At 41.2% G+C, this 13790-nt stretch overlaps 1 protein-coding gene across 1 annotated transcript in view; it reads left to right on the top strand.

The window, feature by feature from the left end:
- Positions 1 to 13790, top strand: part of LOC311514346 (uncharacterized protein) — a 240923-nt gene that overhangs the window by 212427 nt on the left and 14706 nt on the right. Inside the window, exon 15 of the mRNA XM_084616902.1 lies at positions 1792 to 1861. Coding sequence (XP_084473028.1) covers positions 1792 to 1861 — 70 coding nt within the window. The remainder of the gene's footprint in view (positions 1 to 1791; positions 1862 to 13790) is intronic.

The raw sequence follows: 13790 nt of genomic DNA, 5'->3' as shown, positions 1-13790 counted from the left end.
ACATCAGATCTCTTGTGTCCTAGTGCAATGTCTTTACTGCAAGACCATCCTTCCTTCCCTAGGTGTAAAGGATATGGCCTTTCCCTAGGACTTCAGGATATGGCCCTACAAGAGGGAAATGAGATTTTGGTTATTTAGGCGCATGGGGAAGTTTCTTCAGATATGTCACCGTCTCTGTATTTTGCTCTCACAAAACAAGAAATTAAGAATGGACCTGACTTGTTCAGAATAAAGACAAAGGTGAATTTGCCTGGCACTGAGAGATCCAGTATGTGAAACACCTAGACTACACAGAAAAGGTTTGCTGGGATAGTTGTATCGGCAAACCTTCTTTGTGTAGATGCAGCTTACATCAGTTCCCTGAACAACATAAGCTATAACAGCAAAAGCACTTTTTGCCAGTTTAATGGATTCAAACTAGGACTTTTGCTGATATTAAAAATGTCACACACAAAAGTATTGCATCCCGGACTGACATTACTATACCAGCAAAAGTTTTAAGTGTAGACCTGGTCTGTTTTCTTCCCCCCTCCCGTGCTGGTAAGAACTTTGTTAGCCTATATTTGCAGAGCTAGTTTTATGTAATAATTGCAAATCAAGAACAAAAATCACAACATGCCAATGTACCACTTATTGGATTGGTTGCATCGAGACCTGGCAGTAAGTATGGGTCTCAGTTACAAGAGGTGGATGGGTGTACTGTACAAAGAGTTGCTGTCTATCATATCGTTGCCACCTGGAATTGGAAGATACTAGGCCTGATTCTTGATGCTGTTACACTAGCTTTAATGCTGATGTTTCTTCACTGATTTCAGCAGAGTTACAGGAAACTGATGTTACACCCAGACAAGTTTCTCCTCCTACAGTGTTGTCAGTCAGGAATACTCCACAAAGCACGATGTCCATGATTTGCTTCACAGCAGTTTGTAGTCACCCTGTAACTTCATGGGCCAGATTTTTCTCTGAAACAACAGGGAAATCTGAAAGAATGCCACCGTCTTCAGTGGAGCTACTCTGATTTACATCGTTGTAAGAGGGAGGGGAGTCAGCACACTTGTGTGAGTTTAGCTTCCAGTTTGTCTAGTCATTACTATGTAAAAGGGTTAGATGAGTCTTTGTTGGCAGTGAAATCTTTTTTGACATATGCAAGAATTTTGTTGTTGGCAGGAAAATCTTTTTTGACATACAGCAGAATAAATACAAAAATCTCAGTTACTATAGGCCCCAATTCAGCAAAGCACTTAAGCACATACTTAAGTCCTTTGTTGAATTAGGAACTTGGGCCCAGATCCTCAAATGTATTTTGGGTCCTAGCTACCATTGATATCAATAGAAGTTATCCAAAATACCTTTGAGGATCTGGACCTTAGTATATGGGCAAAATCCTGCCCTGAATTAAGTAGATCAGAATAAAATTTGACCTTCTGGGTCACATTTTGTCCTCAGAAACCTATCCAGCTTCCATTTACTTCAATGGAAGTACTGAAAGCATACCCAAAGGAACCAAGGGCAGAATACGAGTGGTACACGCTGAACTTTAATGCTAACTGGAGTTGGACCCAACTTCGACTGGGACAGTTGTTCAAATCCAAAAGTTTTACTTCAGGATCATCTGTAGTGATATGTGAAGAAATCAATTAGAAAATGATAGAGAATAAAATGGAATTTGACATCTGTAGTTTATTTCTTTTTTTCTAAGGAGCATTAAAGAGTTTAGAGACCATCAAGAAAAAGTATAATCATGTTACGTAAAAGTGCCTCTTTTTTACTTCTGTTGTTGCTATTTTGCAGCAATTTTATGAGAGCATTGATTGGCCGCATGGATTTTAAAGCCTTGGAACTGAAAATGTACAATGCTAGGGTAAGTGAACCTTTCTATTGTACTTTAAAAATACCCAGTCTTCTAGAATGAGGAAACCCCACTTTCACTGTTAGCTATGGATTTGCTATAGATCTTTGTAACTGGATTTGAGATCCACTCTGAGGCCCAATCCTACAAAGATTTAAACGTGCATAACCTTACGCCCACGAGTAGTCTCCTTGAATTCAGTGGGGCTGCTCATTTGGTTAAAGTTAAGCATGTGCTTACTGAATTGGGACCAGGATACTTATTATTTTGTGGGATTGAGCCCAAAGTTACACACATGTAGACTGGGGACTAATTGAAGGCAAATCAGATATAACTCAGTGGGTATGATAACTCAGCAGAATGTGTGTGTTCCTAGCTTATTATTTTGAAAGTTTACTTGTGTTTCATAGCTTTAAATCACATCTAGATATAGAGTATTTGGCCAAGTACAGTAAATGATGGAAAGCCCATCACTTTAATAGTTTAAAACAATACTAGGAAAAAAGCATTGGAACATATCCTCTAGGGAAGAACCTTGCAGGATGGTGTGTTATACAGCCAAGTGGATCTTATCTATTTCTTAGCCGTGGTCTACACTGGGGAGGGGGGATCGATCTAAGTTATGCAACTTCAGCTATGTGAATAACATAGCTGAAGTCGACGTACTTAGGTCTACTCACCGCGGTGTCTTCACTGCAGTGAGTCGATTGCTGACGGTCCCCCATCAACTCTGCCTGTGCTTCTCGGCCTGGTGGAGTACAGGAGTTGATGGGAGAGTGCTCAGGGATTGATTTATAATGTCTAGACTAGATGCACTAAATCGACCCCCCCGCTGGATCGATCGCTGCCCACCGATCCGGCGGGTAGTATAGACATACCCTTAGAGTCATATATGCCCTCATTGTTGTAGCAGCTGTACATCTCACAGTAATTAACATACTTATTCTCTCAACACCCCTGTGAGGTAGGGCAGTGCTATTATCCCCATTTTACAGATGGGGAACTGAGGCACAGAAACAGACTATGTGATTTGCCCAAGGTCACACAGGTAGCAGGGAATTGAACCCATGTCCCCTGAGTCCTGGCTAGTACCCTAACCACTAGTGCCCCAACCACTGTAAGTCCTAAGTCCTGTAATTTTAATGTATCTTATATACAAAAAACTACATTAAAAAGATGTTAAGGATGCAAAGTCAAACACTGCAAAGTTAGGAAATGTCAGAATTGAGGTCCCTAATCCCCTAGGCTTGAGAGCCCAAGCTCCAGCCTAAGCTGCAACATCCACACTGCTATTTTCAGTGTGCTGGCTCAAATGCTGCTAGCACAAGTCTGTCTACCCAGGCCGGGAGGCTCACTCCCAGCTGCATACCCTGACTGGCCAGAGGCACCAACAAGGCAAGATGCTTACTGAGGCTATGTCTACACTACTGCCAGATCAGTGCTCCAGCGGTCGATGCACCAGGGGTCGATTTAGCGGGTCTAGTGAAGACCTGCCAAATAGGCTACAGATCGTTCTCTGGTCGACCCTGATACTCCATCCCGAACGAGAAGAGTAGGGTAAGTCGACCCAGCACGGTGTAGACACTGCAGTAAGTCGACCTAAGCTACGTTGACTCCGGTTACATTGTTCACGTAGCTGGAGTTGTGTAACTTAGGTTGACTTACCGCGAAAGTGTAGACATAGCCTGAGTGGCAGCCAGGCTGTGTGAGCCCCGGTACAAAAGGGTGGCTGGCTGAAAAAAGGACCCATTTGCTCACCACAGTTGAGCCAGCTCAGTTCAAATCCTGAGTATGCTCCTCAAAACAGGGGGAAGTGTCTATGGCTGCTTTTGTGGCTCACAAATATGGAGTTCATTTTGCCTGCCTCGCCTTCTAAGGATCTGATTCTATTTTCATTCATGTAAGAGTAACTCAGGACTAACTCCAACTACGCTAATGGAATTATCTAAGTGAAAAACCAGCAGAAATGAGAGAAAAATCAGACCCTACACTTCTGCTGGGACATTTTGTTGCATGGCATTAATTTTCTCGTTTGTAGGGCAAGTAAACCTAAAGAATAGCCCACCCTTGTTGATCACTCTACCATTAAACTAATAGCATATGTTTTTTGTCTTGGGATCATCCAACATCTTACAAAGGCAGTGATGCTGGGCAGTTACTAGGCAGCTTTTGTATGCTTTGGGGATGAGGGGAGATGGTATGTTAATAGATTTCCTTGGGGATCTCTTAGAAGGGTAATTTAATTGTTTAAATTAAATTTTGGGCCCCTGTCACAAATCATTACCTTGTCTTTTATCCATCTATCCTCTTGTTCAAACTGGTATGACATGAACACTGACCTCTATTAGCGTGAATCCCTTCATAGGTTTTTAACTCATAACCCTCACTAATAATGGGTAAGTGACCCATCAGCGGTTTAAAAATCATGAAAAAAACAGCTTTTTTCTCTAGTTACAAACATTATTTTCAACCAAGATGGCAAAACACATTTATTTGGATTAAAGGGACACAAAATAATGTCTGTGTTTTTTGAAACGTGGGCAAAAAAATTACTCAAAAGTAACATGTAATTTGTTTTTTTTCCTAAATATTCATATTCTGATTACTTTCAAACTCAGTCTGGGTGAATTAAAGATGTTTAGTTCACAGTCATCTTAGTCTGTATAGATGTATTTTTCTCCATCGTTTTTCAACATTTTAGAATTTTTAAACATTTGTTTTAAATTTTTTAAAACTTTAATTTGAAGAATTGTGCAGCAGCCCTTTGATCAAAGAAAGGGAGGTAGAAGGACCTCCTCCCAGCTATGTCTCAGCTCCTTCCTCCCTGCTCATCTCCTGGTATTGTCTCTCCTCTCCTGCTGTGCATACTACATACTCCCACTCCCCAAATTGATCCCCACAACTTCTCACCAGAGTGCCGCTGCACAGTAATCCAGTCAGATGACACTTCTCTTACTCAGTTCCACCCACCTACCTCTCTGTTCTCACTTACCATCCCTACTAGGTTCCCTCTTTCCCCCCAGTGGCCTCTCTATCTTTCCCACAGCTTCCTGCCCCTATACTTTTGCTCTTGTCTATCACTTCATTTATACAGGCTTTCCAAAGTCCTGCACAAAGGAACTAATATCTGCCTTAAGGCAGGAGATGAGAATTCCCCTATAAGTGGGGAATCCTGAGCTGGCATAGGGTGGGCTAAGAGTGAGAAGAAAGATGTGTTGGGGCAAGGTCAGAACTTAATGTCCTTGGTGATCCTGGTTAGTGGAGTGGCTCCTTGAGGGCTGTTCTCCATCAGCACAAGTTAGAGCTGCCCAGAAGCTGCACTAACTTGATCCACAAGTTGATTCAGCCTCTGATCAGGATTAGGACTGGAGGTGGGTAGGGGTGTAGAAATATGGGTGCAAAGCCTCCTATTTGTTATTGCTCAAAGTGAGGGCTCAAGTGTTTGATTTGCATACCCAGGCAGTGAGGCACTTCATATTAGTGGATGCTTGAAAAGTTTGACCAAAAGGATTATGATTCTTTATGAGTAGGGTTTCTAAATGTGCTCAGCATTGGCCTAATCCTACCCCCACTGAAGTAACACTGAGTGCTTTTGAATATCCCACCCCATATTATGGTAGAGCTCAAAGCCCCCAAGCAGGCTTGGGACCACATTTGTGCTAGGCCACAGTATAAATACACAGTAAGAGACAGACCTCGCTGCAACAAATTTAGAATCCAAAAAGCCACACAGAGACAAAGGGGTGGGAAGCAGGAAAAAACATACAAACAAGTTAGTCTGGGTGATACTATTGAGCACATATTATTAGTTCCATCTTTTTGTTATTTATTTATACATTTGTAATGATGTTGTGATCTATTTTTGTATTCCCACTCCCACTAAAACATACTTAAAAACTGAGTTCTGTTAAACTGAGGACCCCCGCCATTGGAATATACAGTCACAGAAAATAAAGTTACAACCACAATTCATAGCTTAACAATTATGGCACTTTGGGGCCTGATCCCTCTGTGTTCTACCTCTCTGTATACAGTAGTTGTCTTCTTATAATGGCAGCCATCACATTTGTATCTGTGTTCCTAAGGCAAAAGGAGTTTTGCCGTTGACATCAGAGTGAGCAGAATCAGGCCTGTTGTTCATAAAATCATATCTTTGGTAGCTTAGACCCGTTAAATGCTGCTCTTAGAAATTTCTTTAATTTAAAATTTAAATTAAAAAAATGTTTACTGGTCTTTCTGATACTTCATCACAAGAAATGCTTCAAATCAAAAATGCTTTTTGGGAGCAAACCAAATTCTGCTTTGTTGATTGTTCCACCTCTCAAAAGTGCTCAGGGCAGTTACTGACATAGCATCTATCTCAGGTTCTGTGGCTGGCATTCAACCCCTAAATGCCCTTATAACAACATTCTTTTATATTCTGGTATTTGACAAACTAATAGAATAGTGGTAATATAAAGACATTTTTGAAACAGTGAAAAATACTTTCTTCCTTCAGGATTGTCTATTAATATTAGCAGAAGCTATTGCACATTGTTCTGTTTTATTAGGCAACAGGACAAAATTCCTTCTAGGAAGCTTAATATCTCTCTATCATTTTGAAGTGAAAACTTCTAATTTAAAATATAAGGTATAGGGGATCCTTCCAAGTCCTGCAAACCCTTGCTTATGTGAGTAAGGATTTGCAGGATTAGGCTTTGGTTATTGAAGATCAATATGAAAAATGCTTTCATTAATTTTAAAAGAGAAGCCAGGAGAATATGGCACTTCAGTAGGAAAAGCTGTGGACTTGGTCAAAAGTTGGAATTAAGAGGGATGTTCCTTTAAAAATATTAGAGTTTATTTTGTACTTCAGGGCAGTCTTTCTTGCTGTATATAACACGATTCTGGTTGCTAGATGAGTAATGATGTGAAGGTTTTGTTTTATTTTTTTGATCGTAAAGCAAGAGTGCTTTCTTTTTGATAAAGAGCTTGTAGTTTGCCTCTCTGTTTTCTTCCTCAATTCTAGTGAAATAGTATCTGTTTCCTCCTATTGCTGTCCGAGATACCATAATACCAAATGGGCATTAGGCGTAGGAAATCAGAGAGGATTTTCTATCACCCCTATGGAAGTGTTTGTTCTTGTATCTTTTCTTAAAAATACCCTTCCAACTTCACAGAATAGTAAACCTGAGACACAGATTCAAGAGCCAGACAGTTGAATGAACAGGATAATCGGGGTATTTTTGACAGGTGCGGGAGCCGGCCTATAGTTGGTATATAATCATTACCATTTTAATAAGGCTCTAATAGGGGGGCTGATAATTCAATGGGGTGTGAAGATCTTAATTCAACTCCCAATCCCACATGAATGTGCTAGAATTTGTGTGCTTTGTTTTTCTCTTTTGTACCCCTGAATGCCAATAATTACTGGCTATAGATTCAGAAATTCTTAGAACTGGAAGCTAAATGAGCTCTCCTAATACTGCACAAGAATGTCAATACTCATAAATAAAAGAGGAAGCAAGTGTGTTTTTTTATTTTTTGTATTATCTTTGTGGCACTACAAAGGTTCTGCTTCTTAAGTGGTTTGGCTTGTAGCATGAATAAGGCCATGGCTGTTTCTAAAAACATAGAACGCTCTCTTTTTTGTCTCAGAAAAAAGTTATAGATAGTGTGAGGATAATTTTTGAAAAATTAGTGTTTTCTAATGGCTTTTTTGTTTGTTTTTTGTTGTTTTTGTTTTTGATATATTTCAGATGTGTGTCTCTCTCCATTCTGTATTGATTTATCAATTGTTCACAGTTTATCTGGCATCTACAACCTACTAACTATTCAAAGAAAAAATGTATCTAGCAAGCTATTGAAAAGATAAGGTACAGTCAAGGTGTATGATCAAAACATATCAAATCTATGAAATGATGTAGAACCATATTTTTATAGGAGCCTTTAATGCCCAAACATTAAATTCAATAGATTTATTCTATTTAGATGATTCACAGATTCCAAGGCCAGAATGTACCATTGTGACCATCTTGTCTGACCTCCTGTACAGGCCATAGAACTTCCCCAAAGTAATTCCTAGGGCAGATCTTTTATAAAAACATCCTATCTTGATTTTAAAATTTAAAGTGATGGAGAATGCACAATGACCCTTGCCTTGGTAAATTTTTCCAGTGGTTAATTACTCTGACCATTAAAAATTTACTCATTAATTACACTCTGAATTTGTCTAGCTTCAACTTCCAGCCATAGTTTCTCTGCTAGATTAAAGAGCCCATTATTAAATATTTGTTCCCCACGTGGATTTACAGACTGTGATCAAGTCACCCCCTTAACTTTCTCTTTGTTAAGCTAAATAGACTCGTTGAGTTTAGCACTACAAGGCAGGTTTTCTAATCCTTTAATCATTCTCCTGGCTCTTCTCTGAACCCTCTCCAATTTATCAACATCCTTCCTGAATTGTGGGCACCAGAACAGGACATAGTATTCCAACAGCAGTTGCACCAGTACCAACTATAGAGGTAAAATAACCCTGCTACTTCTACTTAAGATTCCCCTGTTCATACATCCCAGGACTACATTCACTCTTTTGGCCACTGTGTCACATTGAGAGCTCATGTTCAACTGACTGTCCACCATGGCCCCCAAATCTTTTTCAGAGTCACTGCTGCTCGGGATAGAGTCCCCCATCTTGTAAGTATGGCCTACATTCTTAGTTCCTATGTATGTATGCATTTACATTTAGCCATATTAAAACACGTATTGTGCAAGTTTACCAAGCAATCCCGATTGCTCTGAATTAATGACCTGTCGTCTTCAGTATTCACTTCCCCAATTTTTGTGTCACCCGCAAAGGGATGATTTTATGTTTTCTTCCTGGCCATTAATAGAAATGTTAGAGGGCCAAACACCAACCTCTGTTGGACCCCTCTGGAAACACAGCCAATTGATAATGATTTCCGGTTTACAGTTACATTTTGAGACCTATCAGTTAGCCAGTTTTTAATCCATTGAATGTGTGCCATGTTAATTTTATATTATTCTAGATTTTTAATCAAAATGTCATGTGGTGCTAAGACAAATGCCTTAAATAAATCTAAGTATATTACATCAACACTATTACCTTTATCGACCAAACTTGTAATCTCATAAAAAGGTATCAAGTTAGTTTGACAGGATCTGTTTTCTGTAAGCCCCTGCTGATTTGCATTAATTACATTACCATTCTTATGATTCCCGTATCAGCTGCTCTATTATCTTCCCTGGGATTGATGTCAGGCTGATAGGCCTGTAATTACATGGATCACCCCATTCACCCTTTTAAAAATTGACACAACATTAGCTTTCTCCCAGTCTTCTGGAACGTTCCCAGTGTTCCAACACTTGTTGAAAATCAACATTAGGTGACAATTTCACACAGTACAAGTTTTGATCAAAATGAACTTTGAGGTTGGGAGTTGAAGACACTCAGTACTTCTAGGAATTGCTCAGCACCTTACAGGATCACGCCCTTTTACCAGGGGTGAAAGTAACTTAAGGGACTTACTGGTACACAGGGCCGGGTTCCTGAGCAAGGAGGGAGGCTCAGCTGGAAGGGGTGGAGCCTCAGGCGAAAGGGGCAGGGCCTTTAAATCCCTAGGCCCTTTAAATCACCGCCACTACCCTGGGGTTCCAGCTATGGTAGTGGTGGCCGGGAGTCCCAGGCCTTTTAAATTGCTGCTGGAGCCCCGGGGCTCCCAGCTGCTGCCGCTACCCCAGGGCTCCAGCAGCGGGGCTCTGGCAGCGATTTAAAGGGCCAGGGGCTCCAGCCACTGCCGGGAGCCCAGGGCCCTTTTTAAATTGAGGCCTGGGGAAGCTGCCCCCTGCCAGTACAGTCAGCTGTGTACCGGCTCTTGCTGGTACGTGAAACCGTACCAGACCGGCTTACTTTCACCACTGCCGATGGCCCCATTTCAGCAAAGCTAATAAACTTAAGTCCATCCCTATTCGTGACAGTACTTAACCATAAGCATTGAGTGTCCTACTGAATTAAAAGGATAATAAGCCAATACTTAAACATTTTGCTGGATGAGGCCTAGAGCAACTGAGTCCTAAATGTATATAGTGCTGTGTGGGATGGGAGTAGAAGGGATGGGGGAAGATCCCTGCACAACCCTTCTGCATCCAGAACCAGCATCTGCCATCCAGCAATCCTCAGCCAAACCAGCCAAGGACTCTTGCCATGTCCTCAATCCTACAAGTCTTTTCAGCCATATATTGCATGGTATGTTCATGATAAACAAATAAAAAGATAAACAAATGCATTTTATACATTATAGGAACAGGAAATAACTGGGGTGGATGAACTGCTTCAGGAAAACCAGCCCAGGCTTTTGCCCCAGACTGAAATGAAATTTTTTTTGGACGTTTGGAACTCTGGTTTATCTTTCTCTCTTTCGGTTTTTGTTTTGTTTTGTTTTTCATTAGAATTTACGGCTCCCTTGCACTTTCTGGTTTCAGCTGGATCCAGAAGTGGAACCACTGAAATATCATTGCAGAGGCTATTCACAATATTTCAACCCAGCAATCTGGCCAGGACAAAGAAGTGAGAGATATCACAAGAAACCCTGTTCTAGTGGGGTTTCTGTAGAGATTAAAGAGACCCAGCAAACCATAGCTGGGTTGAATGCAAGACTCTTTATTTCCTGGTCACACAGACTCTTACCTCCCTGCAATAGGCACCCTTGTGGCAGCTCTAAACATTCACAATAGGACCACATCCCCCTTTCTGAGAAAGGAAGGGGGGTCATAAAACCTTTATTGAAACTTTACATTAAACAACAGCATATCACAGGAATGAAATATCAACACAAAACAAGAACAAACAGCCCTGTGAAGGATAGGGTAGGCTGCCTGAACTTGCAGCCTTTGGTCAGGGGTTTATTCTCCCCATTTAAGACATTTGGCTATTAGTCCTCTGATTTCCTTGATTCTCAAGATCTTCTGTAAGCCTCCAGGAATGCAGGAGGCCGTCTTTCTCTTGCTGGATATCTCCTTGCAGGGAGAGGATCTGGAGGACATGCTGGTAGTTCTATGCGGGCAGGTGGGATGTTGTTCACAGGTTCATTCTCAGGGTAGTAATCAGGGTGTATTGGACCTCAACTTTCTTGCCATCAATAGCTCTTCGGGGCTGAATCCATTTGCAAAAGGTGTTTACTGGTATGCCAACAGGGGGAGGTGAGGATCTGAGGATTTAGAAAGAAGTTATTGTATTGTCTTCACGGAACAATCTGCTTCACCATTACTCAGAGGGAACTGTGGACTTTGTGTGAAATGAAAAAAACCACAGGTATCTGCAAAACCTCTTAAAGGTCTCTGAGGAGAACTGAGGACCCTTGTTAGAGATGATTTGCCCGGGAATCAGGCGGAGACAGAGGCTTTTTCCTCTCCACAACTGCACTTCAGGTGGTCTTGAGCAACATGGCGACTTCAATGAATCTTGAGAAATAATCAGTCATCAAAAGATAGGTTTTATTATTCAAACAGAAAAAGATCCATTCTGATTTTCTGTCCTGGTCAGTCTAGTAGAGCAGATGGTGTTAGAGTTCTGGTGGCTTTCCTGCAAGCGCAAATATTACATTTCTCAATTCTCTGTTGTCGTTCTTTGCTCAGCCCAGGCTCTCTCCCTGCATTTTGTAATGCCTTGCTGTCCCTCATGCAGCGTGTCAAGGATTTTCAGTTGCATTTATGTAGGGATAACCAGTCTGGACCCCTTCAGCCGTAGACCTTGGTTTATAGAAAGATCCAGAAAAACTGCCTGGGATGATTTCATAGAGGTTTCTGAATGTGCCTGTTTTATCCTGCCTTCTTTGCAATAAATCATGACTTGACTCAGGAATTCATTTGCCTCTTGCCTCTTTTTCAGTTATTTCCAGAGTTCTTTAGTGCTTGGTAGAGTGGTATGTATTGCATCTACAAAAGTTTCTATGAGCAACCCCTCCTGTTTAGACTTGCTGTGGTGTGTTTGATTTCAGGGCCTCGGAGGGTACATCAGCTGTGGCAAGATTCTTCACAGGTCCATGAGCAACTGATTGTTGAAACCTCACGGGTCTCATTCAAAAATGTTGTATCTTAGGTGGTAATTCATCTAGGTTTTCTGACCCTAGAAGAGCAACTAACAGTTTGTGGTCAGTGTCCACATGAAATTTGATGCCCACTAGAAAGTCTCTGAAACATTCAGAAACCCATGTAGTGGCTGGGGCTTCTTTTTCTATTTGTGTGTAGTGCTGCTCTGTATTGGTGGCTGCTCATGAGACATACACTACTGGGCACCACAGTGAAGGTGATTATTCCATATCCCAGAAGATGAAGCATCATCTGGAACTGTGATGGATTTATTTGGCTTATATAGGGCCAAAACTGGTGGAGTTCTCAGCTTTTGCTTTAGTTCTCTGAATGCCCGACTCTGTTTAATTCCCCAATAGCAAGAATTTTGTGGACTCAGGAGATCTTGCAGTGGCTTTGACTTCTCCATTTCCCAGGTATATCACCAGGCCCATGAATCAGCATATTTCACCAACACTCTGCGGCTCTTTCATCTGGATAATCATTTGCACTTTCTCTGGATCTGGTCTGACCGCTGTTCCATCAATGACCTGATCTAGAAACTTGACTCTGTCTTCTTGGAATTCACACTTGTCACTTAGCATTAAGTCTTTTTTCCCTGGTCCTTCCAGGACTCAAAAGAGACATTGGGTTTGAGTTGATCCATATATAAGGATATCGTCCATTTGGAAAAGAACCCCTTCCAAACCCTCCAGGATTTGTGACATTTTGCTCTGGAAGTGTTCTGGAGCAGACAATATACCAAATGTTAGCCTAATGAAACACAACTTTCCAAATGGTGTGATGAAGTTCATAAGTAATGCAGATTATGCAGCAAGGGTATCTGCCAAAAAATAGATTGGACATTAATTTTGGGAAGACTTTTCCTTCTCTGAATTGTCCAAAGATGTGTTCAACACAGGAGAGTACATGTCACTCTCTACAGCCATTCTCATTGACCTTGGTGAGGTCTACTCAGATCCAAACCTTGTCATTTGGTTTTGGAACCACTACCATGCCAGCACACCATTCATTTGGGGGTATCTAGTCTGAAAATGACACCTATCTGGTATGAGCTCTGCTTTCATCCTGGGCATTAAAGAGAGGGAGACTCTCCTACACGTCAGAGCAAATGGCTTTGCATTTATAGAAGTTTAATGTGGTATTCTCCCTCTGATTTCCCTGTCTTGGAATAATTTGTGGGAACATCTTCCTGATCTCAGTTTCTAGGTCCATGGTAACTGGTTCTATCCTTATAACCAGGCCTAGGGATGTGATTGCTTGGCAGACAAGTAGACAATTCCATAGGCCATCTACAGTGTAAATGTCTTGGGATGTAATCTTCTTTCCAAGGTTTAAAATGGCCAAATGTTTTCCGTTCACATTTAATGGGGGCTGTCCTGATACTTTCAATATGTTTTCTTGGCTCTTGAAGTGTTGGTGCTTTCATCCTCCTATGTAGTGATTTTGGATTCATTGTTACATCAGCACCTGTCTATCAGAAGTCTATTTCATTCTTTCCCAAGGCGATGGTGGTGATCCATGGTGGTTCTTTTTCATCATTTCCTATGGCTCCAAGGTGTGTGATCACACTGTCTTTTGGATCATCTTCTTAAAAGACAGCTGCTACTATGCATTTAGCCTGGCAGAGTGCGACACAATGTCCCCTTTTTAGAAAATTCCTATATGCGCTATTCCTTGATGGACAAAGTTCTTTGCTGTGAGGGGATTTGCCAAACCATGCACGTTCTTTCATGCTCTTGTTTTATTCCTTTTCTTTACTCCTTATTAGCCTAGCACTCTCTGGTTCCCTCTTGTGCTTGTACTGATCTGCATGGGTATTATTTCTGGGCATTCTGAGGCATTTTCCTCCTCA

This window comes from Lepidochelys olivacea (genome assembly GCF_965140295.1).
Source record: "Lepidochelys olivacea isolate rLepOli2 genome assembly, chromosome: 1".
NCBI classification, from domain to species: domain Eukaryota; kingdom Metazoa; phylum Chordata; order Testudines; family Cheloniidae; genus Lepidochelys; species Lepidochelys olivacea.
Note: the sequence above shows the minus strand (reverse complement) of the source record. Positions and strands in the feature narration are given on the sequence as shown.